The following is a 24,985-nucleotide window of genomic DNA, read 5'->3' on the forward strand; positions in this document are numbered from 1 at the left end:
GCAGAAGGATCACTTGAGCCCAGGAGGTGGAGGTTGCAGTGAGCCGTGATCACACCACTGCACTCCAGGCTGGGTGACAGAGTGAGACCCTGTCTCTAAAAAAGGGAATATAGCATGACGTTTATATGAATTTGTACTCCCTAAAAGATGGGACTAAAAGGGTAAAAATTATAGGAATTTTCATACAGACCTTTCTCCCAAGACAGTAATAAAATATGCAGGTATTTAATAAGCACAGTGGACACACACATACACAAAATGTGTGTGGCCATTCCGGTGGACAAAACAGCAAAACCTAGCAACAAGATAAAATAACAATTAAAATTTATTAGTGCTGAAAAATACTTAGTATCTTATGTCAGACTGGAATGGATTAATAAAAAAAATTTATAGAGCCTGCCTCAGTAGAGACCTTGCGTCTACTGAGGGTGATTTAGCTTGGCCCTGCCCTGACAGGATCCACAGCGAGGTGACCTTTTTTGGTTCCTTCCAGTGCACAATGATCCTCTAAATCTGAGAAGTCTGTAAATAGACTTCTATTTAATAGGTGAGGGAGTTTCTGAGTGGGATGAGATGCTGCTTTTCAGACACCAGGGGGCAGCACTGGGAGTAATCAATCTGAGTGCTTGGTTTATTGGCTGGGATGGGGATGTAACCAAGTTGGCTTTGCCTGTGGTTTGAAGGGTAGGTAGCAGAGATGCCGCTGAAACCAAACTTTTGTCCTTGCCAAGAGCTTTGTCTCCATAGAAGAGAGCCTTGTGAAGGAGTTCTTCAGATATTTCTTTGGACTTCCCTTGTCTCCCTCTAGCACCATGCTCAGGCTCTCACTACAGCTGACATGGTGTCTTATACTCTCACAGGTTGTAGGTGACGTGGACACCAGCCTCCCACGGACCCTAGACGAGCTTGGCATCCACCTGACGAAGGAGGAGCTGAAGCTGAACATCCGCCCCTTGCTCAGGCTGGTCTGCAAAAAGTTCTTTGGCGAGTTCACAGGTAATAATGTGCTCGTGGCCCCTTAACTCTGTCATCCTCGTGCCCTGCCACAGGTATCACAGCAATTTTTTCTCACCCAGCGATGGAGGTCAGAAATCTGAGGATCTTTTCAACAAACCACAGATTCAGATGCAGAACACTGGTGTTTTTCCTAGCTGCTTTCCTTAGTGGATGATGGCACACATTCTATCTTGGGAAACAAAAGGAATTACATTTTCCTGCCAGGAGGAGTGTTCAAGTAAATGAGATGGGGAGGCAGGCTCTGTGGTTCTGGTATATTTTCCAGGGGGCAGCCGGGAAGGTGGATGCTTGGGTAGTGTGAAATAGTGCAAAAAGCACTAGGCTAGGACTTGGGAGACTTGGTTAGTTACACAGAAGGCACGTGATACAGCAGAAAGACACTGGACTGGTTGAAAAAACCACCTGAGTCTGTCTTGATCCTGCCCTGGCCATTCCATGAGATGACCCTGGGCCAGCCACCTAATTCTTCATGACTCTGATTTGTTATCTGTAAAATCAGGGAAGTGGAAAGGGTGATGGCTGAGGGTCTTCTCAGCAGTCTCTGATTCTAAGTCCGGTGGGAATTAGGTGTCTGGGCCCCCAAGGTGCGTAGTTTTAATAGCTTATTTTGGTCTGCCCATCAATCTGACACACCAGATACCATTGAAGGCACACAGGCCTATCCCAATGTGCTCATGGGGGTTCCCTCTTATGTGGTTTATTAATGTGTTCAGAAAACGGGGTAACTTATTGAATAGAGATGCATGCAGTGTTTCTCAATGGGAGTCAGGTCGGGAATTGTTTTAAGTAGATGTTAGATGGGGTGCTTATTTTGTTCCACGTAAATGCGTATAGCCAATAAAAGTTCATAGATCGATGTACTTTAAACTTTTTGTCAGCTGAGTTCCAAAGAACCATGTACCACTGATACCTGCTGCTTGCTCTTTTCTGGCATCAGGGTGACTCCAAATCTTCTAGCAGCACATTCCCAGGAAGCAGGCTATCACTATCTATAGTGCCAGAGCTTTTAGAGCTAACAATCAGTCCCCGCACTTTGAGGTTTTTGACCATTGTGAATGGTTCAGTAACTCCTGCTCGTGCTCCCTGGGAAGGCATGTATTAATGGCTTTCTCTTCTCCATCCACAGGCTTTGTGGACATGTGTGTGCAGCATATCCCTTCTCCAAAGGTGGGCGCCAAGCCCAAGATTGAGCACACCTACACCGGTGGTGTGGACTCCGACCTCGGCGAGGCTATGAGTGACTGTGACCCTGATGTAAGGGCATGTGGCTCCCTGGTTCTCTGGTCTTTTTTTCCCCTTCCTGTGTGGGGATACTGATTTCTGGTCACAGGAGTAATGCCCATTTTCCCACCCTTGCTTCCCCATCCCCATGAGCACAGTCAGGCCTGAATGCAAAGCCTGATGTTGCCACCGCTAGTGCTATGACCTTGGGAACATTACTCACATTTCCTGAGCCTCAAGGCCTTGGTCTATAACACGAGCATAATAAAATGTGAGCGGTTGTTATGAGATTTAAATAAGATTAAGGAAGTGTTACGGTTGTGTTCAGCATGTTGCCTGGCAGATACTAAAGATTCAACAAATGGTAGCTAATCTTGTCAGTCCTGGCTTTTAAAAACATCTTTCCCAGCCATTTCTTAGGCCGTCTAGTTTCTTATCATAAATACACAGCCAGTTGAGAATTGAGTTACATCTTAAGAGGAAATTTGGGACAGTAAGTAATCTTGCCAATAGTGCCTGTCTGCTATCTTAAATCTGTGTCTCTTCCTCAATGCCCTTATCCTCCCAAAAAAAAAAAAAGAGGAGAATATTTTTGCTCTGCCATGTCTCCTATTCATCCTTCTCAGAGGGATGGGGTAGAACATGGTTTGGAGATGAGACTACCTCATCTTTCTCTAGCTCCTCATAGAGCTCATGTCCTTGCTGTCAAGGAAGATGGCGGGGAGTAGTACTTCCCTGGAGCATAGATGTGGTTGAAGCTGCACCCTGTCCCCTCTTCCAGGGCCCCCTGATGTGCCACACTACTAAGATGTACAGCACAGATGATGGAGTCCAGTTTCACGCCTTTGGCCGGGTGCTGAGTGGCACCATTCATGCTGGGCAGCCTGTGAAGGTACTGGGGGAGAACTACACCCTGGAGGATGAGGAAGACTCCCAGATATGCACCGTGGGCCGCCTTTGGATCTCTGTGGCCAGGTACTGCCAACCAGAGCCCCAGGAGTATGCCTTGGTGTCTATCCAGGGGCTGCCCCCAAGGAGCTGGAAGGAGTGATCCTCCTTGGAAGTAGTTGCAAGGCTCTGTGCAAGAGGGGATAAAGTGGCTCTCCCTCCGCAGGGCTATCGACTTCAAGTTCTTCCTGTCCCAGGTTTGCTGGGGCCAAAGGCAGCTACTGTTGGAATAGTGCCAGAAGCTTCGCCTTTGCACTTTGGGTGGCTCGTGTGAACTTTTTTTTTTAGCCCTATTTGTTTGTTTGTTTGTTTTGAGACAGGGTCTCACTCTGTCTCCTAGGCCAGAGTGCAGTGGCACAATCTCAGCTCACTGCAGCCTCCGCCTCCTGGGCTCAAGCAGTCCTTCCACGTCAGCCTCCCGAGTAGCTGGAACTACAAGCACACACCACTATGTCTGGCTAATTTTTAAATTTTTTGTAGAGACAATGTCTCACTATATTGCCCAGGCTGGTCTCCAACTCCTGGGCTCAAGTGATCCTCCCACCTCAGCCTCTCAAAAGTGTTGGATTACAGGTGTGAGCCACCACACACCATCTTAAAGCCCTTTTGAAAGCATGAAGCTTGTATGAACTTTTGTAGGAGGATTTCCATTGTTACTCATCTTAATCCTCTTTTCATTTCCTCTCCTGTGTTCCTTAAGTCATAATCTTTGTGTTTCTTCCCAAAAGAAATTGTTCCCCAACTCCACTGTCTACTCTTTGACCAAGAGAGAAGGCTTCACTGGATCCCTTGTAGCATCCCAATCTGCAGTCAAACTTAGCTTGGGCCTCTGGGCTACTTGTCAGTTTATGAGTTTGATTTCCCAGTTGACAAGTTAAACCAAAGCATTTGTGTTCCCTAAGGTGGTTACTCTGCCTCAGTGGTGGCCCCTTTTGTTAAATCCACCCTAAATGCCAAAAGGCGGAATATTGAAGAGCTGGGAAAGTGGAAGTTTTCTGTGATGCTTTTTTTTTTGAGATGGAGTCTCACTCTGTCGCCCAACCTGGAGTGCAGTGCCTGTGATCTCGGCTTACTGCAAGCTCCACCTCCTGGGTTCATGCCATTCTGCTGCCTCAGCCTCCCAAGTAGCTGGCACTACAGGTGCCCGCCACCATGCCCAGCTAATTTTTTTGTATTTTTAGTAGAGACAGGTTTCACCGTATTAGCCAGAATGGTCTCGATCTCCTGACCTCATGATCCACCTGCCTCAGCCTCCCAAAGTGCTGGGATTATAGGTGTGAGCCACCGCTCCCAGCCTTTTTTTTTTTTTTTTTCCTCTCTGTCAGCCAGGCTGGAGTGCAATGGCGTGATTGCGGCTCACTGCAACCTCTGCCTCCCGGGTTTAAGCAATTCTCCTGCCTCAGCCTCCCAAGTAGCCAGGGTTATAGGTGTGCACCACCATGTCTGGCTAATTTTTTGTATTTTTAGTAGAGATAGTTTTCACCACGTTGGCCAGGCTGGTCTCAAACTCCTGACCTCAGGTGATCCAGGCACCCACCTCAGCCTCCCAAAGCACTGGGATTATAAGCGTGAGCCGCCACACCCGGCCTTCTTTGATGCTTTTGCTAGCCCCTTACAGTCGACACCTTGGGCAGCTTTTTACCATGAGCCTGCAATTGGAGTAAGATTTTCCTCTTATGTCCTCACAGAAACACCTTGTACTTTTCTTTCATAATGCCCATCAGTTTGTAACCACATACATGTGTGGATAATGATTGTTTACTGTATGTCTCCCCTGCTAGAATGTATCTGTTTTGCTCACCCCTGCTCTTGGCATGCAGCAAGTACTCAGTAAATTTTTGTGGAATAGGCCGGATATGGTGGCTCACACCTGTAATCCTAGCACTTTGGAAGGCTGAGGCAGGAGGATTGCTTGAGCTCAGGAGTTCAAGACCAGCCTGGACAACATGAAAAAACCCCGTCTCTACAAAAAATACAAAAATTAGTTGGGCATGTTAGTGTGTGCCTGTAGTCCCAGCTACTTGGGGGGCTGACGCAGAAGGATCACTGGAACCTTGGAAGTTCGAGGCTGCAGTGAGCCAAGATTGTGCCACTGCACTCCAGCCTGGTAACAAAGTGAGATCCTGTCTCAAAAAAAAAAAAAAAAAAAAAAAATTAGGGAATGCTCTGCCTAAGTTTCATTGCTGCTTATTGGACATTGCTTCAGGTACCACATCGAGGTGAACCGTGTTCCTGCTGGCAACTGGGTTCTGATTGAAGGTGTTGATCAACCAATTGTGAAGACAGCAACCATAACCGAACCCCGAGGCAATGAGGAGGTAGAGTTTCTGAAGAGACCAACTGGGTTGGCTTAAGCTAGATGGTCCCAGGGACACACATGAGCACAAACAAGACTAATCCACAGTCATTGCCATGTCCTGGTTTCAGGCTTAGCCTTCTAGATATGACCCTGCTGGATTCTCCCTGTACTCAGTTCAGATGCGAGGAATTAGGACGGGTGCCTTTTATTATTTTCCTCCTCTCTTTGTTCTGCCAGAATACCTGGGAAGAAATGGCCCTTCAGGTTACCCCCACTCAGCACCAGGCTCCTGGTTGGGGAATACATAGTCTGATCCTAAGCAAGTCCTCTTCTCTTCTCATACCTCTGCACTTTCTGTGCCTGCTCATGCCAGTTGCCCTCAGTCCTTTGTGCTTTGGATCTCAGGCTCAGATTTTCCGACCCTTGAAGTTCAATACCACATCTGTTATCAAGATTGCTGTGGAGCCAGTCAACCCCTCAGAGCTGCCCAAGATGCTTGATGGCCTGCGCAAGGTCAACAAGAGCTATCCATCCCTCACCACCAAGGTATGCCCATGGCCTGCAGCAGCCGCCAAGCCCCACTATCCCCAGCTGAATGGGCAGAGCTGCACACCGCTTCCCATCCATCAGGTGTTCATGATCTGCTGCTTCCAGGAAGCTGTGTCAGGAGCAAGCCCAGCCTATGGCTGTCATGTCAAGGCAGGACAAGACCCGTGTGTGTGTGTGTGTGTGTGTGTGTTAAAACAAGACCTGTGTAGGAGGGGGCAGTGATGGGGGGTATAGGACAAGGTTGTGTGTGTGTGTGTGTGTGTGTGTGTGCGCGTATTTGTGTTCCCCAGATGTCTTTATCTAGAAAAAAATACATTTCTTAATGAGTATACTTTGAATTGATTTTCTCGAGAAGAGAAGGAAAAGTGAGTTGTTACTCTGATCCTTGTACACTATGAGCCTGCCAGTGTACCTTTCCAGGTAGCAGGCCAGGAGGGCTAAAGGGCTAGCTTATGTCCATGGGTATAGGGTAGAGTTTGACCTAAATCATTAAGATGGGAATTAAATCATTGACTTCACACCTAGTAGCACCATGCTGAGTGGTCCTGGTGTCTTGAGGACCCACTCATAGGCAGATGCTCCTCACTGAACCTTCTTGAAGAGGCTGGAACAGATGCTAAGTAGTAGCTGTTTCTGATAGGCACCTTCTTGTCTGCTCTGGCCTTGATTTTGTTTGTGTGTGCCTTTGCTGGCATAAGAGAATCCAGGCTGTGACTGCCTGTTGTGTTTCAGGTGGAGGAGTCTGGCGAGCATGTGATCCTGGGCACCGGGGAGCTCTACCTGGACTGTGTGATGCATGATTTGCGGAAGATGTACTCAGAGATAGACATCAAGGTACAGCAGTATCTGCCGGGAGCTGGGTTCACGGTCCAGACTTTCACAAGTGACCAAATCCTTGAATTCCTGGGAAGCTCCAAGGGAAGAGAGAGTACATGTGTTTGTGAAAACCATGATCTGTTGCTCCTTATATGGGAAGGTTTTTGAGAACTGGTTTGCCCCCTTCTGCTGTGTCATACGTTTAAAATCAAGGCTCAGCCGTGCTTGGTGGCTCACTCCCAGCACTTTGGGAGGCCGAGGTGGGAGGATTGCTTGTAGCCAGGAATTCAAGACCAACCTGAGCAACAAAGTGAGACACTGCCTCTACAAAAATTAAAATAAAAAAATAGCCAGGCTGGGCATGGTGGTCCATTGCTGTAATTGCAGCACTTTGGGAGACTGAGGTGAGAGGATTGCTTGAGCCCAGTTTGAGACCAATCTGGGCAACATAGTGAAACCTCGTCTCTACAAACTAGCCCAGTGCAGTGGCATGTACCTGTAGTCCAGCTACTGGGGGGCTTAGGTGGGAGGATCACCTGAGCCTAGACTGTCAAGGCTGCAATGAACTGTGATTGTGCCATCGCTCTCCAACCTGAGCCTAGGAGGTCATGGCTGCAATGAGCAATCATTGTGCCATTGCTCTCCTTTTTGAGATGGAGTCATACCCTGTCTCAAAAAACTAAAAAATAAAAATTAGTCAGGTGTGGTGGCTTGCACCTATAGTCCCAGCTACTCCGCAGGCTGAAGCAGGAGGATTGCTTGAGCCCAGCAGTTCCAGGCTGCAGTGAGCTACGATCATGCCACTGCACCCTAGCATGGGTGACAGAGCAAGACCCTGTCTCAAAAAATAAATGCATTGAAAAATAATAAAACAGGCCGAGCACGGTGGCTCACGCCTGTAACCCCAACACTTTGAAAGTCCAAGGCGGTTGGATTGCTTGAGGTCAGGAGTTCAAGACCAGCCTGACCAACATGGTGAAACTCCGTCTCTACTAAAAATACAAAAATTAGCCAGACATGGTGGCAGGCACCTGTAATCCCAGCTACTCAGGAGGCTGAGACAGGATAATTGTTTGAAACCGGGTGGCAGAGGTTGCAGTGAGCCAAGATCGCACCATTGCACTCCAGCCTGGGTGATAGGGCGAGACTCTGTCTCAAAAAAAAAAAAAAAGAAAAAGAAAATAAAGGCTCCCAAGCCAAAGTTATTCTTGGTCCTTTGTTAGGGAAATAATTGCACAATTAAACAATTAACCCATGGGTGGTGATTAGGTCTCAGAGTGGGTGGTTTCAAGGAGAGGGTGGGGACTGTCTCTCCCAGATTCTTTGTCAAGCCTTGATGTAGCCCCTCAAACCATGTGTTGCTTGGCCTCCTTGTCCTAGTTGAGTCGTATTTTCTCCAAGGCCCTGTGGAGACCCTCAATACCCCTCTTAGACTCCTCTACTGATGTATCTAGGAAGGAGGAAGGATTGGTGTCATAGAAAACACTGGGTTTCCTGGGCAGCAGACCATGTTGGGGCTTCAGGGCAGAGCTTCACTCAGATGCTGTGGGTTGAGAATGACATGGGTGCACGCCAGTGGGTCTCTAGCACCAGCTCTGTCAGACCCATGGGGGTTGTTCAGTGAATGGTGGTAGACGGCTGAATGGATGCTGAGAGCTACCTTTGAAGACTAGAATTAAGGCCCTAGTTTGATACCCCACTTACTCTTGGCTCAGGAATCTAATTTCTTTACTACAGTAAGTTTTCTTGGGCTTTTTGGTGATGGTTTGGACAGCTCTTTTAACCTGCTGTTGTACTTATCACTTGTGCTGATTAAGGCAGTTGGGGTTTTCACAGAGGTAGTGTCAAGGGAGCTTCTGAATTCCCTTAGGTAAATGGTTGCCCTTCCAACAAAATTAGACCTCGCTTCAGTAATTTATTTTCTGTTTCCCAGGTGGCTGACCCAGTTGTCACGTTTTGTGAGACGGTGGTGGAAACATCCTCCCTCAAGTGTTTTGCTGAAACGCCTAATAAGAAGTAAGCTGGGAGCACAGTGTCCCCGGGACTGCAGCCTCCTGGACACTCTCTCTCCTTTATCTTCCACCTCCACCCCCACCGTGAGCACTATGCACATAGAGACCTCTACAGCTCAGAATGGGGGGTGCTTACAATACTTGAGTTTCACTCCAGCCCTCTCAGCCCTTCTGCCTTTGAACACAACGACATGGGATTATTCGCCTTGGGTATTCCCAAGAGGAATTTCATAACTGCCACTTTGTCTCTATAAAATGACTATCTTAAAAGTTTACTCCAAATCTTACTCACTTTTTGTTTTTTTGTTTTTTTTTGACACAGGCTGGAGTGCAGCCTCAACTTTCTGGGCTTAAGCAATCCTCCCAAGCAGCTAGGACTATGGGCACACACCAGGCCATCTGTTAATTTTTTTATTTTTTGTTGTCCAGGCTGGTCTTGGACTCTTGGGCTCAAGTGTTCCTCCCACCTTGGCCTCCCAAATTGTTGGGATTACAGGTGTGAGCCACCATGCCCAGCTTAAACCTTACTTTTTTTTTCTTTTTTTTAAGACAGTCTCGCTCTGTCGCCCAGGCTGGAGTACAGTGGCATGATCTCGCCTCACTGTAGCCCCTGCCTCCCAGGTTCAAGCAATTCTTGTGCTTCAGCTTCCCCAGTAGCAGGGATTACATGCACGCACCACCACACCTGGCTAATTTTTTGTATTTTTAGTAGAGATGGGGTTTCGCCATGTTGCCCAGGCTGGTCTCGAACCCCTGACCTCAGGCAGTCCGCCCGCCTCGGCCTCCCAAAATGCTGGGATTACAGGCATGAGCCACCACGCCCAGCTTAAACCTTACTTTCATAAAGACCAGTAGATTGAAATGAAAGAAAGATGAGCCCTTTGCCCTTTTTGCTCTACCTTGCCCCTGATACTGTGGCTTTTTTTTTTTTTTTTTTTGAGACAGGGTCTCACTTCGTCACCCAGGCTGGAGTACAGTGGTGCCACCATGGGTCACTGCAGCCTCAACCTCCCGAGCTCAAGCGATCCTCCTACCTTAGTTAGCCTCCCAGGTAGCTGGGACTACAGGTGTGCTAACCACACCTGGGTTTGTTTTTCTTTTTTTTTTTTTCTTTTGAGACAGAGTCTCACTCTGTAGCCCAGGCTGGAGTGCAGTGGCTCGATCTCAGCTCACTGGAACCTCTGCCTCCCGGGTCCAAGCAATTCCCCTGCCTCAGCCTCCCGAGTAGCTAGGACTACAGGGAGTGAGTGTCACCACACCCAGCTAATTTTTGTATTTTTAGTAGAGATGGGGTTTCACTGTGTTGGCCAGGCTGGTCTCGAACTCCTGATCTCATGATCTGCCTGCCTCAGCCTCCCAAAGTGTTGGGATTACAGGCATCAGCCATCGCACCCGGCTGGCTAATTTTTTATAGAGATGGGGTCTCTTGCTTTGTTGCCCAGGTTCTGTTTGTTTGTTTGTTTGTTTGTCTGGGGTTTTTTTTTGTTCTGTTTTGTTTTTGAGACAGAGTCTTGCACGGTCGCCAGGCTGGAGTGCAGTGGCACAATCTCAGCTCACTGCAACCTCCGCCTTCTGGGTTCAAGTGATTCCCCTGCCTCAACCTGAGTAGTTGTGATTACAGGCATGCGCCAGCGCACGCCACCACGCCCAGCTAATTTTTTGTATTTTAGTAGAGATGGGGTTTCACCATGTTGGCCAGGGTAGGCTCGATCTTCTGACCTTGTGATCCGCCCACCTCGGCCTCCCAAAATGCCAGGATTACAGGGGTGAGCCACCGCGCCTGGCTGTTTGTTTTTAAGAGGCAATATGTTGCTGTATCACCCAGACTGGAGTGCAGTGGTGTGAGCCATAGCTCACTGCAGCCTCAAATTCCTGGGTTTAAGTGATCCTCCTGCCTTGGCCTCTCAAAGTGCTGGGATTACAGGTCTGAACCACCACGCTTGGCCCCTGTGGCTTTCACTGATGTCACTTCCTCAGCTGTCCATCTTGTTACCCTTTTCTTAGTAATGCCTCTTCTGCTGTTCTGTTAGCTGTCCTTATCACCCATTTCCATTCTGACCAGGAACAAGATCACCATGATTGCTGAGCCTCTTGAGAAGGGCCTGGCAGAGGACATAGAGAATGAGGTGGTCCAGATTACGTGGAACAGGTGAGAACAGGGCTCTGACGCCAGGGTCGAAAGGAGGCAGGGATGCCACAGTTTAACTGCCGGGTCTCTAAGAGCACACATCTTTCTGGGGAGCATTTATGTCTTTGCCTTTGCTCTTGTTCTGGGCACAGTGGGTAGGATGAAGTGACTGTCTTCCAGGAAGGGAGGGTCTGTGGCTCCAGGACCGGCAATCACAGAGCTGGCTGACAGCTCCATTGTCTCCTCCTTTCCCCAGGAAGAAGCTGGGAGAGTTCTTCCAGACCAAGTACGATTGGGATCTGCTGGCTGCCCGTTCCATCTGGGCTTTTGGCCCTGATGCGACCGGCCCCAACATTCTGGTGGATGATACTCTGCCCTCTGAGGTACAGCAGAACTGATGGGAACTGGGTGGCGGTCTCTTACCTCTGGAGTGGAAGAAACTACAAAGTGTTCTTTTCCCAAAAGTATCTTGCGTCCTCTGGTGAAGGACAGTATCCCCTTACAGGCACATCTGTCTTCTCCCTCTAAACGCTTCAGCCGTTGCCAGGGCGACTGCTAAGGAGGCCTCATGTTTCTCTATAGGTGGACAAGGCTCTTCTTGGTTCAGTGAAGGACAGCATCGTTCAAGGTTTCCAGTGGGGAACCAGGGAGGGCCCCCTCTGTGATGAATGTAAGTCCACCAGCACTCCCCCACCCCAGTCCTCGAGGGTCCTTGCAGCCAGGCATATGAGTGGGATGGGCTCACCATCTTTAGGATTCGGCAGGAGAAGCAGCTTGGGGTACACAGGACCATCCCAAGTCCTGGGCCAGCTTCTTCCCTTTTCCTTCCTTATCCTGGTGGTGTAGCCTGGAAATGGAAATTTAAGTCATTTCTAAACTGTCATTTGCTCCTCATTTCTGAGAAGGGTTTGGCGTTGGACGTATTTGAGAAGAGATATCAAGAGGATGATGAGATTGGAATGGTTTATAGACCCTGATTGGGCTTCATGGACCAAATGTACAATTCTGGAATTTATTCTACATCCACAAAAATGTAAATATGTGCAGAAGAAGGAAATAAACTTCTAGGAAAGCTCTAAGTCTGAGCATGGCCTGAAGCAAACACTAAGAACATATGCTTAACTTCTGACCTCTGCCATGGGCCTTGCTTACTCAGTTAGAACGCCCACCTCCCATTTGATTTCTGTACCATGTCTTTCATGACTGCAAGACAGCTGCAGTGTTGCAGGAGACTGCTACTCTGCCATGGCCCCATGACAGGCCCAGAACCTCTCCCCAGTCACTCCCTCCACCTCCTTTACAGTGATTCGGAATGTCAAGTTTAAGATCCTGGATGCGGTGGTTGCCCAGGAGCCCCTGCACCGGGGCGGGGGCCAGATCATCCCCACAGCCAGGAGAGTCGTCTACTCTGCCTTCCTCATGGTAAGAGAATGGGGCGGTAGGGGACCATCTGCTTCACTGGACAGGGGACTAAGTGAAGGAGCAAGTGGGACTATAGGCCCCCAGCCTTCCCCAAGCTGAGGGGCCTTTCTTCTTGCTCTGCTGCAGGCTACTCCTCGTCTGATGGAGCCTTACTACTTTGTAGAGGTCCAGGCCCCTGCAGATTGCGTCTCTGCAGTTTATACCGTCCTGGCCAGGCGCAGGTGAGCGGCCCCAGGCGTATTAGGGAGAGTGCTGAGAGCAAGAGCAGAACAAGAGTCACCTCGGCTCCTACAGGGAAGAGAGGTTGGCCTTCTCTACCCTCCTCTCTCTGGAAACCCCGTGAGCTGATTTTCCAGAAAGAAGTAGGAGCGGAGGGAGGCAAGCCCCCGCTTTTCTGCAGATTAAAATTTGACATTTCTCCATCCTGGCTAACACAGCGAAACCCCATCTCTACTAAAAATACAAAAAATTAGCTGGGCGTGGTGGCGGGTGCCTGTAGTCCCAGCTACTTGGGAGGCTGAGTCAGGAGAATGGCGTGAACCCGGGAGGCGGAGCTTGCAGTGAGCCGAGATGGCGCCACTGCATTCCAGCCTGGGCGACAGAGCGAGGCTCTGTCTCAAAAAAAAAAAAAATTGATATTTCTTTTGGGATCCCCTCCTCACAGAGCTGTTGGAGGCAGTGCTGAGGCAAGTCAGTGATGGGAACGTCTTTGGGCCCTTGTCCCTTCACCATCCCACTCCTGTCCTCTGCCCAGAGGTTGCTGCCACTTTGACTTCCACAGGGAATTATACTGAGAGCCCTGAGCCTTTTCTGCTTTTTGTAGAACATTCTTGGTTACTCTTTCTTTGATGGTAACTCTGGGCTGGAATGCATTTGGGGACAGCAAATGCTGGATTGCTTCTTGGCTTTTGGCCTGTGTTTGACTAGAGGCTCAGCCTTTGTTTTTCTGTCTCAGGGGGCACGTGACTCAGGATGCACCCATCCCAGGCTCCCCTCTGTACACCATCAAAGCTTTTATCCCGGCCATCGACTCTTTTGGCTTTGAGACTGATCTCCGGACTCACACCCAGGGACAAGCCTTTTCTCTGTCTGTCTTCCACCACTGGCAGGTAAGAAAGCAAAGCAGGCTGGCGGACTTGGCTTCCCACCTCTGCAAGCCTCATCCCCTTCTGTCCTGATCCCTCTCCAAGCCCTAAGTGAGGTGTACAGCATCCTGGAGAAGAGTCCTCCTCTGGGGAGCATATATTCAGGGCAACTTGAATCTGTGTCTCTCAGTTTAAAAAAAAAAAAGAAATAATAGGGCCGGCTATGGTGGTTCACACCTGTAATCCCAGCACTTTGGGAGGCTGAGGCGGGCAGGTCACCTGAGGTCAGGAGTTCGAGACCAGCTTGACCAACATGCAGAAACCCCATCTGTATTAAAAATATAAAATTAGCTAGGCGTGGTGGTGCATGCCTGTAATCCCAGCTACTTGGGAGGCTGAGGTAGGAGAATCGCTTGAACCCGGGACGCGGAGGTTGCATTGAGCCGAGATCACGCCATTGTACTCCAGCCTGGGAGACAAGAGCGAAACTCCATCCCAAAAAAATAATAATAAGTAATAAATTTAGGAATAAAATAAATAAGAAGAGTCCTGCTTCTGGGCCTGAATCTTCTGGGAATTCTGCCTGGGCCATCTGAAATTCCTTTGCCTTTTAGATTGTGCCTGGTGATCCCCTGGACAAGAGCATTGTCATCCGCCCCTTGGAGCCACAGCCAGCTCCTCACCTGGCCCGGGAATTCATGATCAAAACCCGCCGTAGGAAGGTATGTCTCCCTTGGGCCTGTTGCCATCCCTCAACCCCCCAGGACTCTCAGAAGCAGGATCTCTCTCTCTTTCTTTTGGCCCCTTTTCCTAAGGGACACTTTTCCAATGTAGAGATATGATCTGTATACTCCTTAGGCAACCAAACCTGGGCCCCAATCTCGTTGGGAAAGGAGAGCCTTATCCTCCCATGTGATAGTACCCTAAAGGCAGGGCTCCTGAAACACCACCACCTACATTCCAGCCACCACTAGCCTCCCCACTGAACACAGGTCTTGGATAGTCTCCTTGCTTAGTCTGCGACCACCTCGGGCTTTCTTATATTTGCCCCATTCCCTGCAGGGCCTCAGTGAAGATGTGAGCATCAGCAAATTCTTCGATGATCCTATGTTGCTGGAACTTGCCAAACAGGATGTTGTGCTCAATTACCCCATGTGAGTGCATGGACTCCTGGGAGCTCCTGCTCCCTACAGTGGGCTGCAACTCCTGTACTTGAAGCTGAGACCTCGTATGACGTGGCCTTCGTGTTGTCAGAGAGTGTCTGGAAGCTGCTGTTGCCATCTTGAACAACTCACCAACCTCCAACCCAGAGCCCCAGTGAGAGAGGAGCATTTGGCCTCCTGCTTCCTTCTGTGGCCTCTGCCGGGCTCCATTCCCAAGGAAAAGAGAGGAGCTTGGGCTCACAGAAAGAGAAGGGGATGAAACCCCAAGGGGCCCTATCTTTGGGATTTACATGGAATTTTATTTTCTACAAGTTTGACCTTAGCCATGGTTTGCAAGTGAACAGAACATTCTGACCTCTGTCTTGCTCTGCTCCTTTCATCCTCGTCTCCCCTGCCCCGTCTGGTGCTTACATTCTGAATATATGTCATCTCCCAAGAGGCTTCACTGCCTCTGCTTCCAGCTGCAGCCTCCTTCCTGCCTGGGTCCCCAGGGAAGCCGCCTGCCTTTTAATTCAGTGTTCCCATGAGCGCCAAGGCCCCATTATTGCCCCCTTGCTCCCACTCCATGCTGCTTCTGGGTGGGACCTAAGATGGCTTGGGAGTTGTTGGGTTCCTGCGATCAGAGGTCTACCCCACCACCTCCTCAGGAAACTGCTGCCTCCCCTAAGAATCTTCCTTGCCCTGGAGTAGGGGGCCAGAGCACTTTGATTTCCAGCGATTTACTCCAAGTCCTCTCCCCAGCTACCACCAGTCCCTTACTCTGTTCTCCCCCAGTGAAAAAGAGTCTGTTGATTTTCCTCAAAACTGCTTTATTAGGAATGTACCAGGGATTGAGTTAGGGGAGTTGGACAGCCCCGGCTCCTATAGGAGTCCTACTTCTCTCCAGCATCCTGTGCCATCCTCTTGACATAATCGCTGTACATTGTGTACACAGCACCTGTGTGAGAGAAAAGAAATAATGCCCCTTGGCATCAAACCCTTCACCCGTCCTCTGGCTCTCAGGCGTCCCAGGGGTTCACCTCTAGCTGCTCCCTTGAGAGTCCAGCTTCCCGCTCATCTTTCTGCCCCAGGTCCCAACAGCTGCTTCAAGCATCTGACCACACACCCTGGGGAAACCACTTATCTGACAGTTCACAAAACACTTTCACATGTATTGTGTATCTGAGAAACCTCACAGCAGCCTGCAAGGTAGGCAAGCCAGGGGTGGTTATTGTCATGTTACACATCAGGAAACTGAGGCTCAGTGAGAAAGATTTGTCCACTGTCACACAGTTAGCAAGTGGCTGTCTGCTTTTTAATCTCAAGAGGAAGAGAAATTCAACATATGTTCTGTTGCATGATTTTTCTCACCCCTAGGGCAAACTGTCATGAGACACTGTCCCCACAGGCCTGGGACAGGAGCCTAAACAGGGAAGATGGCTCAGTATAGGGGCTTCACCAAGCATGTGATGTGGAGCCCAGAACAGGAGAACTTAAGTCACAGTCCTTTTTTTTTTTTTTTTTTTTTTTTTGAGACAGAGTCTCACTCTGTCACCCAGGCTGGAGTGCAGTGGCGGATCTCAGCCCACTGCAGCCTCCGCCTCCCAGGTTCAAGCAATTCTCCTGCCGCAGCCTCCAGAGTAGCTGGGACTAAAGGCACCTGCCGCCACACCCAGCTAATTTTTGTATTTTTAGTAGATACGGGGTTTCACCATGTTGGCCAGGATGGTCTCGCTCTCCAGACCTCATGATCTGCCCGCCTTGGCCTCCCAAAGTGTTGAGATTACAGGCGTGAACCACCGCGCCCAGCCAAGCACAGTCCTTTTAATTGTTGGGACTTAAAGACCTACAAACTGCATAATCGGTTTTGCCCTCATTCTGCGACCCCACAAAGCTACTCACCTAGCATGATTGCACCCACTGCACAGGCCTGTGCTGCCACTCGGGTGTGAATCAGGTGTATGGACATCTTGGTGGAACCACGAGACCTCAGCCGGTAAATCCTGTATGCTGCTACCACCAAGCAGCCTCCTAAGCCTGTGGGCAGAGAACACAGCCCGTGGGCCACAGCCACAATGCACAGCACTCCCCTGATGAGAGATACCTTACCAGGCAGGCTGGGCATCTAGATAAACAGCTGGTTTTATGCAGCATCTGGTGGCGGGGGGTGGGCGTTGCGGGGGACCTAGGGGGATCATTAGAATATTGAGTTGTTGCCGGGGCATGGTGGCTCATGCCTGTAATCCCAGCACTTTTGGGAGACTGAGGCAGGTGGATCACCTGAAGTTGGGAGTTTGAGACCAGCCTGACCAAAATGGAGAAACCCAGTCTCTACTAAAAGTACAAAATTAGCCGGGCGTGGTGGTGCATGCCTATAATCCCAACTACTCAGGAGGCTGATGCAGGATAACCACTTGAACCCAGGAGGCAGGGGTTGTGGTGAACCGAGACTGTGCCATTGCACTCCAGCCTGGGCAACGAGTGAAACTCCATCTCAAAAATATATATATATATATTGAGTTGTTGCCCTTCAATGGCATTTTCAAAGTGGCTGCCTCCCTCCCGTGACACCCCTCCCCCATATACAAATAGCTGATCACCACCAGTGATGCCCCTCCCCCAGATACAAATAGCTGATCACCACGACTCAGCCCCTCCCCACCAATTTGCTCCGCCCTGGGCCCTTGAGCCACACTGCTGGCTCCCACCTCCTGGTACAGCTGTTTTCCTACTCTACCAGGGCCATAAGGAAGGAAGCCCTGGGGGACCCCAAGGTGTTCTTCTGACCCTTCCCACTTTGGTGTTGGTGCTCCAGGTTCCTCATATCCCATGTACTCAGTTGGCTGCCACCTCCACCCATCCAGACGTCCTGATTTCATTGTAAGGGTTTGCCCCTTGGCACCTTTGCTGTTGTTTCCCTTGTTCCGTGAGTAGGACCACTTGAGTTTTCTGACCTCTGCTTCATTCTCTTTGGAGGGTACCAGGAGACATGACAGAGAAGGCCTCCTACTCGGCACCCCATTCCTTTCTTCACTTACCTATAGGCACCAGCGGAGATTCCCGAGTCTTCCTCAGGAGCTTCTCAGACACACAGTCTTCGTCGTCAGGTGGTACCCACCAGCGTCTGTTAGCAGACATAATCCTGGACCTGGATGTAAGCAGCTGAGACTCCTATGCTGCAGCCCCGTCCTAGAGAGAGGCACTCCACAATCAGAACTCTGATTCCTCAGTCTGGAGAGGAAAGGAAGGTTACCTGCTAAGACCCTCTCTCACCATGCCCCAACACAGCCTCTACTTGAAAAGATGTCCCTCCCAGGTATCCCATCTCAGGTGGCTGGGCCACTAGTGCCATTTCTCCGTCTCCATTTCCTACCATCTGCCTCTTCCCCAGCTCATTCTGTCTTCACTGCTTTCTCAGCTTCCCCTTCCCCCATCTGCATCCCTATGGGTGTGATCCTTGGGCCAAGAAAAACAGCTGGAAAAGTCCACAGATGGTGGTGGGAGAAACAGTCCTTGAGTGCTGGGGCCCCCGCTGGCCTTTGGTCTGTGATGGTTTCTCCTGTGGGAGCTACAGAGCAGGATCTGGCCCCAGGGAGCCAGAAACGTCCTAGACCAGATAGTGTCACAGCATTAGTTACCAAATTGCCAGAGATTATAATGATTGGACATTGATTTGCATGTAATTTAGCATATATTTTGCACATGAGTACTAAGGAACACATTCTGGTTCCTGAGCTGCTCCCGTTTTTCCAGGTCCATCTCTTTCCAGGCAGGTTCTTCACAATTACCAACTGGCTACCTTCATCCCTGGGCTGGAAACAAGGGTTCTGCCAATGGGATGCCTTCTTTTTTTGTTGTTTTTTTGTTTGTTTGTTTGTTTTGAGACGGAGTTTCGCTCTGTAGCCCAGGCTGCAGTGCAGTGGTGCCATCTCGGCTCACTGCAACCTCCGCCTCCCAGGTCCCGGTTGAAGCAATTCTGCCTCAGCCTCCCAAGTAGCTGGGATTACAGGTGTGCACCATGCCCAGCTAATTTTTTGTATTTTTTTAGTAGAGATGGGGTCTCACCCTGATAGCCAGGCTGGTCTTGAACTCCTGACCTCTTGATCCGCCCACCTCGGCTTCCCAAAGTGCAGGGATTACAGGTATGAGCCACCATGCCCTGTCCAATGGGATGCCTTCTAAGCCTAACCATACGGCAAACTCTCTTTTCTTTTTCTTCTTTTTTTTTTTTTTAGGCAGGGTCTCACTTTGTCACTCAGGCTGGAGTGCAGTGTCAATCCCTGCAAGCTTGACCCTCCAGACTCAAGCAGTCCTTCCACCTCAGCCTCTCAAGTAGCTGGGACTACAGGTGCATGCTACCATGCTCAGCTAATTTTTGTATTTTTTGTAGAGACAGTTTTGCCATGCCGCCCAGCCAATCTTGAACTCCTGGGCTCAGGCGATCTGCCCACCTCAGCCTCCCAAAGTTCTGGGATTACAGGCATGAACCACTGTGCCTGCCCTTGAGTCAGCTTCTATCCTAGTTAGCCCTCCTCTCCTGGAGGAGCAAGGACTGGTGGCCCCCCAGGTCGTTGGCATGCTGGTGCTTACCCTAGGAGATGGCTAGAACGAGGAGAACGGGCGGCCAGGCCAGGGCTCAGCGTCTGCTGTTTTGAACCGACCAAAAGCTGAGATGGAGCTGCCACTATGGGGTCAGGGAAGCAGTGACTTGGGCTTTATGAAAACTTTGAAGTCAGGGATGGAGAGGGGAGGGGAAAGGACAGGGGATCGGTCTTAACCCCCAATCTGCTGAGTCCCAAGCCAAAGCTCCAGGCACTGGAAAGTAAGGAAAGACCAAATGGAGGGGAGCCCCTAACTAGATTCAGTCTTTTAATTCCCATGGAATTAAGTGGCTGGATCAGAGACAGGCTTGATGAGGAGAACGGAGATGGAGATACAGGAACAAGGATGAGCAGAAAGCCTGGGTCCCCCAAGTTACACTCCCTCGGATACTCTTATGAACAATGTGGGATGTAAATAAAATACCCTAGTTGTGAGAGACAGACTCTCTAGGCTGTCTTTTGGTTTGGGATTTTTTTTTTTTTTTTCCGAGACGGAGTCTTGCTCTGTCACCTAGGCTGGAGTGCAGTGGCACGATCTCAGCTCACTGTAACCTCCGCTCCCAGGTTCAAGTGATTCTCCTGCCTCAGCCTCCCGAGTAGCTGGGATTACAGGCATGTGCCACCATACCCAGCTAATTTTTTTATTTTTAGTAGAGGCGGGGTTTCACCATGTTGGCCGGGCTGATCTCGAAATCCTGACCTTGTGATCCACCCGGCTCAGCCTCCCAAAGTGCTGGGATTACAAGCATGAGCCACCACACCCAGCTAGTTTTTGGGGTTTTTTGTTTTCTTTTGTTTTTGAGATGGGGTCTCCCTCTGTCACCCAGGCTGTGTGATCTTGGCTCACTGCAGCCTCATACTCCCAGGCTCAAGCAACCCTCCCATCTCAGCCTCCTAAATAGCTGGGACCACGGGCACATACCACCACACTTGGCTCATTTTTGTATTTTTGGTAGAGACAGTTTTACCATGTTACCCTGGCTGGTCTCAGAACTGGCCTCCCAAAGTACTGGGATTACAGGTGGAAGCTACAGGGCCCAGCTTCCAGAACTCTTTATACTACCTATGGGGTGATGCTCACTCAGGTTGCAGGGATGACAGTGATCAGGATTAGGGCTCTTCTGTACTCAGTATATTTCTTTCTTTCTTTTTTTTTTTTTGAGACGGAGTTTCACTCTTGTTGCCCAGGCTGGAGTGCAATGGCATGATCTCAGCTCACTGCAATCTCTGCCTCCCGGGTTCAAGTGATTGTCCTGCTTCAGCCTCCCGAGTAGCTGGGATTACAGGCGCCTGCCACCACGCCCAGCTAATTTTTGTGTTTTTAGTAGAGATGGGGTTTCGTCTTGTTGGCCAGGCTGGTCTCCAACTCCTGACCTCAGGTGATCCGCCCACCTCGGCCTCCCAAAGTGCTGGGATTACAGGCATAAGCCACCGTGCCCAGCCCTGTACTCAGCATATTTCAAAACTCTCAGCTATTCTATATGGTAAGTAGCAGTTGTTCACAAAGGAATGGAGCTTCAGAGAGGCTTAATGACTTACCTGAGGATACACAGCTAGTACATGGCAGTTTTGTCATCTGAACCCAGGTCAGGCTGGCTCAAGCGTTTGCACTCCTAACTGCAATACTAACCTCCAGGGGGCTGGTTAAACGGAAGCCCTTTCCAGATGAATACTGAAGCTTAGGAATGCTAGTATATCCTGGCACCCTTGTTTAGGAGAAGAAAAAGTATGTGCTAAGCAAATGGAAAAAGATAGGGTGTGCTAGGGAGATCCCACTCTATCCCAGGCCTTTGTTTCTTCCCTAGATTACTCAGCCCTGTGTGTTTATCCTAAAGGGGCTCTGCAGCACTGGAAATTTGTTTGGCAGATGATGTCCTTTTCTCTCCCCAGCATTCACTGCTCTAGGCAGAGACCCAGGGTCACAGCAACTCCCCAGGGCCTTCACATGTCCCCAGTGTCCATGGGAACTCTCCTCCCAGCCTTTCACACACACCCTCCTTTGCTGCCTCTCCAGGTTCCAGCAGTGGCCTGAATTCTCAGGAGATGGACAGTATATTCCCTTACTGGTCTAGGCCAGAAAAAGGGGGATGAAAATGTCTGGATAAGACAGGGCAGGAAACAGGATCAACTCCAAGTCCTTTGAAGAACAGGAGCCAAACCACGGATAGTGAAGTTCAGCTTCTCCCTACTGAAATGATGGTGATGTTCCCACAGCTGAGAAATAATAATAATTGCTGTGATTTACTGAGCACCTTCTATGGGCCAAGCAGTGTGCTAATTGCTTTGTTTTTGTTTTGTTTTGTTTTGAGACAGAGTCTCACTCTGTCACCCAGGCTGGAGTGCGGTGGTAATCAAAGCACACTGCAGCCTCGAACTCCTGGGCTCAAGGGATCCTCCAGCCTCAGCTTCCTGAGTAGCTGGGATTACAGGCACATGCCACCATGCCTGGCTAATTTTTGTATTTTTAGTAAAGATGGGGTTTCACCCTGTTGGCTAGGCTGGTGTCGAACTCCTGGCCTCAAAGTGATCCACCCACCTCGGCCTCCCAAAGTGCTGGGAATATAGGCGTGAGCCACCATGCCCGGCCTCCTTTGTGTAGATTAATTCTCACGATAGCAATGAGGTAGGTGCTATTATTATCCGCACTTCACAGGCAAAAAACTGGGGCTCCATTAAGCGTTTTGCCCAACAGTAAGTGACAGAAAAAAGACCAGACTTCTAACTCACTACTCAGGACTAACCTGAGAGAATGTAAAGTGGAGGGGAAATCTTGAAATAGAAGAAGTAAAATTGCTTTGTATTTCAAAAACTTCTGAGAACATACAGTAACTAAAAAAAACTTCAAGGAACAGATTTTTGTAGAGTCCTGCTTTAGTAAACAGATAAGATAAAATTATGATAGCATCATTTTTGTGAACATGCCGAGTCTTTAATGTTTTCCATTTATGCATTGCTACATTAGTAATTTGTTTAGTAGACCTCTTTTTCTTCCAAATCAGGTCACATCAATAGAAATTCTGATTTAGAGGGGCCTAAATCAATGATGCGGACAGACTTAGCATAGGCAAAAGTCAGACGTGGGATCAGTTAGCCCACAGACCAACCACTCTAAATATTGGGTTATGCCATTTAATCTCTTAGAGTCTTTGGCTTCGTTGGTAAAATCAAGGTAGCACCTGCCCATAGGATGATCGCAAGGGTTAAAAGAGAATTGTTAGAATTCTGCTAACTCCTGCTGCTCCTCTTCCTCCAGGAGCAAGTGGCAGGGAATGGGTAGCAGGCTGGGGGAAAAGCGGAGAGTCCCTGACAACAGATGGCAAAGTTACCATATTCTGTGTGGTTCCGAATTCAGCACAGCTTTTCTCATTCCCTTCCCCCGGACCCCCTCCTTCTTGGGCTTGCCCACCCTAACTGGAAGCTTTAGGCTTGTTCTCCCTGTTGTGTTAAAGGGGAAGGGATGGGGGGAAGGGGGACTAAGTCTTAAAGCTCTCAACACGATCTAAGGCACAGCTATGCTATTTATAGCCCAAGGGAGCGAGTGACTGGGAGGGGAGGGACAAGCAGCTTTTGCCTTGAGCTAATGGGAGCTGTAAGTGAGGGCATGATGGAGAATAGACTAGGGGACAGAGGATGCTCCTAGTTGGGGTTGGAATGGGAAGAAATGGGGTTGAAAGGCTGGGAGAATCAGAGGGGAGAAAACATTAGGGGATATAGTTGTGTCTGGGGCACTTGAAGGGTAAGGAGTGGAGTAGCAGGAACAGGCAGTGGAAGTTTCTAGATAATATGGCTAGGCTGAGGCCGCTTCCTGGTGGAGGCTGTCTGTAACACCCCCACCCCCCACCCTTTTATAAACAGGCATTGAGTTCCAAGGACCTCCTAGCATTTGTCCAAGGACAGCCCCAAGGGCCACAGGCCTGAAGCCAGAAAGTACCTTTGGTATCCACTAATCTTTCTGAGAAGACTTCACATATTTTTTAATTTAATTTTTTTTTTTTTCTGAGACAGAGTCTCACTCTGTCGCCCAGGCTGGAGTGCAGTGGTGCTCACTGCAACCTCCGCCTCCCGGCTTCAAGCAATTCTCCTGCCTCAGCCTCCCGAGTAGCTGGGACTACCCAGCTAGTTTTTGTCTTTTTGGGTAGAGACGGTCACCATGTTGGCCAGTGTGGTCTTGAACTCCTGATCTCAGGTGATCCACCCGGCTTGGCCTCCCGAAGTGCTGGGATTACAGGCATGAGCCACCACACCTGGCCAAAAGAACTTTTTTGACAACAAAAAAATCTGGTTCAGTCAACATCCCTGTGGGCAGGGGCAGGGAGAAGCAGTATAATGTGTCCCACAGGTTAACTGAAACTGCTGGGATTAGTGGAGAGGGAGGGTGGTGTTTCCCACTAATACCTCTCTCCCATTAGCAGGAGTAATCAATAACTTCTCTCTCTCTTTTTTTTTTTTTTTTTTTTTTTTTTGAGATAGAGTCTCACACTATCACCCAGGCGGGAGTGCAGTGGCGTGATCTCAGCTCACTGCAACCTCCGCCTCCTGGGTTCACGTGATTCTCCTGCCTCAGCCTTCCAAGTAGCTGGGATTACAGGTGCATACCACCACACCCAGCTAATTTTTTTCAATTTTTAGCAGAGATGGGGTTTCACTATATTGGACAGACTGGTCTCGAACTCCTGACCTCGTGATCCACCCACCTCGGCCTCCCAGAGTGCTGGGATTACAGGCATGAAGCACCGCGCCCGGCAAGAGTAATCAATAACTTCTTTAACAGTTCTTACTATCCAGCCAGTCTGGGGCAGGCAGGACTCCCCTGTTCCCAACAAGCAGCATTCTCAAAACTTTTTCTGGGCCGGGCTCAGTGGCTCACGCCTGTTATCCTAGCACTTTGGGAAGCTGAGGCGGGTGGATTGCCTGAGCTTAGGAGTTCGAGACCAGCCTGGAGAACACAGTGAAACCCCATCTCTACTAAAAATACAAAAAATTAGCCAAGCGTGGCAGTGTGCACCTGTAATCCCAGCTACTCAGGAGTCTGAGGCAGGAGAATCGCTTGAACCCAGGAGGCAGAGGTTGCAGTGAGCCGAGATCCGCCATTGCACTCCAGACTGGGTGACACAGCGAGACTCCATCTCAAAAAAAAAAAAAAATTACCTCTCTGGGCCTCTTTCCATCTTCCAAGACAGAAGAATCTGCTCTGAGTTTACCAGCCAAGTGGGGACCCTGGAAAGTGTGTAATGGAAATAGTGACACATTGCAGCCTTCAGATTGACCCTACTGTTCCCAAACCACAGAGCCCCAGGGCGACTCTCAAGTTCTCAAATTGGGTTTTGATCCTTTCCTGCCTGAGCCCCATGTGGATTAAAAATGATGTGGTTCTCATAGCACCCAGCTGTACCACTCTCTGCCAAAGGCTGGAAATGAGATCCATTTCCCTGTTTGAAACTTACAGCTTTTTTCCCCTTCCCTCCAGCAGTGGTCTTTCTTCTTCTAGGGATGGTGAGCCTTCATTCACTTATTCACTCAGCATATACTTCCTAAGTACCTACAATTTGCTGGCCTCTGTTCCAGGAGCTGGGACACAGTGCCCCTGCCTTCGGGGAGCTCACGTTGTAGCAGACACCCTGGATTGCTCCATATCCTGGCGAATGCCTGGGCCCAAGAGCCTCTACCCTGGAATTCTGACCTCAGTTTTCCCACCAGTAATGGGATTAAAGGAAATCACTAGCTGCCAAGGTGGTAGAGGAGAGA

General features: G+C 49.5%; 2 protein-coding genes across 6 annotated transcripts in view; one reads left to right on the plus strand and one right to left on the minus strand.

Moving 5' to 3' along the window:
- The window catches only part of EFTUD2 (elongation factor Tu GTP binding domain containing 2), a 48,570-nt gene extending 33,552 nt beyond the window's left edge, over positions 1-15,018 (plus strand). The window contains exons 14-28 of one of the 2 annotated variants that reach the window (XM_001145980.7): positions 861-996; positions 2,144-2,271; positions 3,020-3,213; positions 5,393-5,504; positions 5,891-6,031; positions 6,767-6,868; positions 8,784-8,866; positions 10,925-11,011; positions 11,247-11,373; positions 11,573-11,660; positions 12,294-12,412; positions 12,539-12,633; positions 13,368-13,521; positions 14,112-14,219; positions 14,560-15,018. In XM_001145980.7, the coding sequence (XP_001145980.1) occupies positions 861-996; positions 2,144-2,271; positions 3,020-3,213; positions 5,393-5,504; positions 5,891-6,031; positions 6,767-6,868; positions 8,784-8,866; positions 10,925-11,011; positions 11,247-11,373; positions 11,573-11,660; positions 12,294-12,412; positions 12,539-12,633; positions 13,368-13,521; positions 14,112-14,219; positions 14,560-14,655 (1,770 nt within the window). In that variant the 3' untranslated portion in view covers positions 14,656-15,018. The remainder of the gene's footprint in view (positions 1-860; positions 997-2,143; positions 2,272-3,019; positions 3,214-5,392; positions 5,505-5,890; positions 6,032-6,766; positions 6,869-8,783; positions 8,867-10,924; positions 11,012-11,246; positions 11,374-11,572; positions 11,661-12,293; positions 12,413-12,538; positions 12,634-13,367; positions 13,522-14,111; positions 14,220-14,559) is intronic. The other variant, XR_010152822.1, reaches the window with a different exon arrangement.
- Positions 15,019-15,452: 434 nt separating this feature from the next.
- On the minus strand, positions 15,453-19,327 carry HIGD1B (HIG1 hypoxia inducible domain family member 1B). 4 transcript variants are annotated; one of them, XM_009431982.5, is made up of 4 exons: positions 19,230-19,327; positions 17,678-17,870; positions 16,542-16,676; positions 15,453-15,597 (listed from the first exon to the last, which is right to left on the minus strand). In XM_009431982.5, the coding sequence occupies exons 2-4, from the start codon at positions 17,775-17,777 to the stop codon at positions 15,533-15,535; spliced, it is 300 nt and encodes a 99-aa protein (XP_009430257.1). In that variant the 5' UTR covers positions 17,778-17,870; positions 19,230-19,327; the 3' UTR covers positions 15,453-15,532. The 4 variants fall into 4 exon arrangements, with proteins under 4 accessions (XP_009430257.1, XP_009430259.1, XP_009430260.1 ...); XM_009431984.5 differs by having other exon boundaries at positions 17,678-17,828; positions 19,230-19,320; XM_009431985.4 differs by lacking the exon at positions 19,230-19,327 and adding an exon at positions 18,013-18,092 and having other exon boundaries at positions 17,678-17,828.
- Between the last annotated feature and the right edge of the window lie 5,658 nt (positions 19,328-24,985).

Source organism: Pan troglodytes, chromosome 19 (assembly GCF_028858775.2).
Source record: "Pan troglodytes isolate AG18354 chromosome 19, NHGRI_mPanTro3-v2.0_pri, whole genome shotgun sequence".
In the NCBI taxonomy this organism is placed as follows: Eukaryota; Metazoa; Chordata; class Mammalia; order Primates; family Hominidae; genus Pan; species Pan troglodytes.

Bases quoted from the DNA above. Each gene is read 5' to 3' on its own strand.
- HIGD1B (XM_009431982.5), bottom strand. From the start codon at position 17,777: ATGTCTGCTAACAGACGCTGGTGGGTACCACCTGACGACGAAGACTGT. The intron at 16,677-17,677 runs GTAAGTGAAGAA...CTCTGCCCACAG, and splicing joins ATCTCCGCTGGTGCCTATAG to GCTTAGGAGGCTGCTTGGTG. The intron at 15,598-16,541 runs GTGAGTAGCTTT...TCTCTCACACAG, and splicing joins AGTGGGTGCAATCATGCTAG to GTGCTGTGTACACAATGTAC.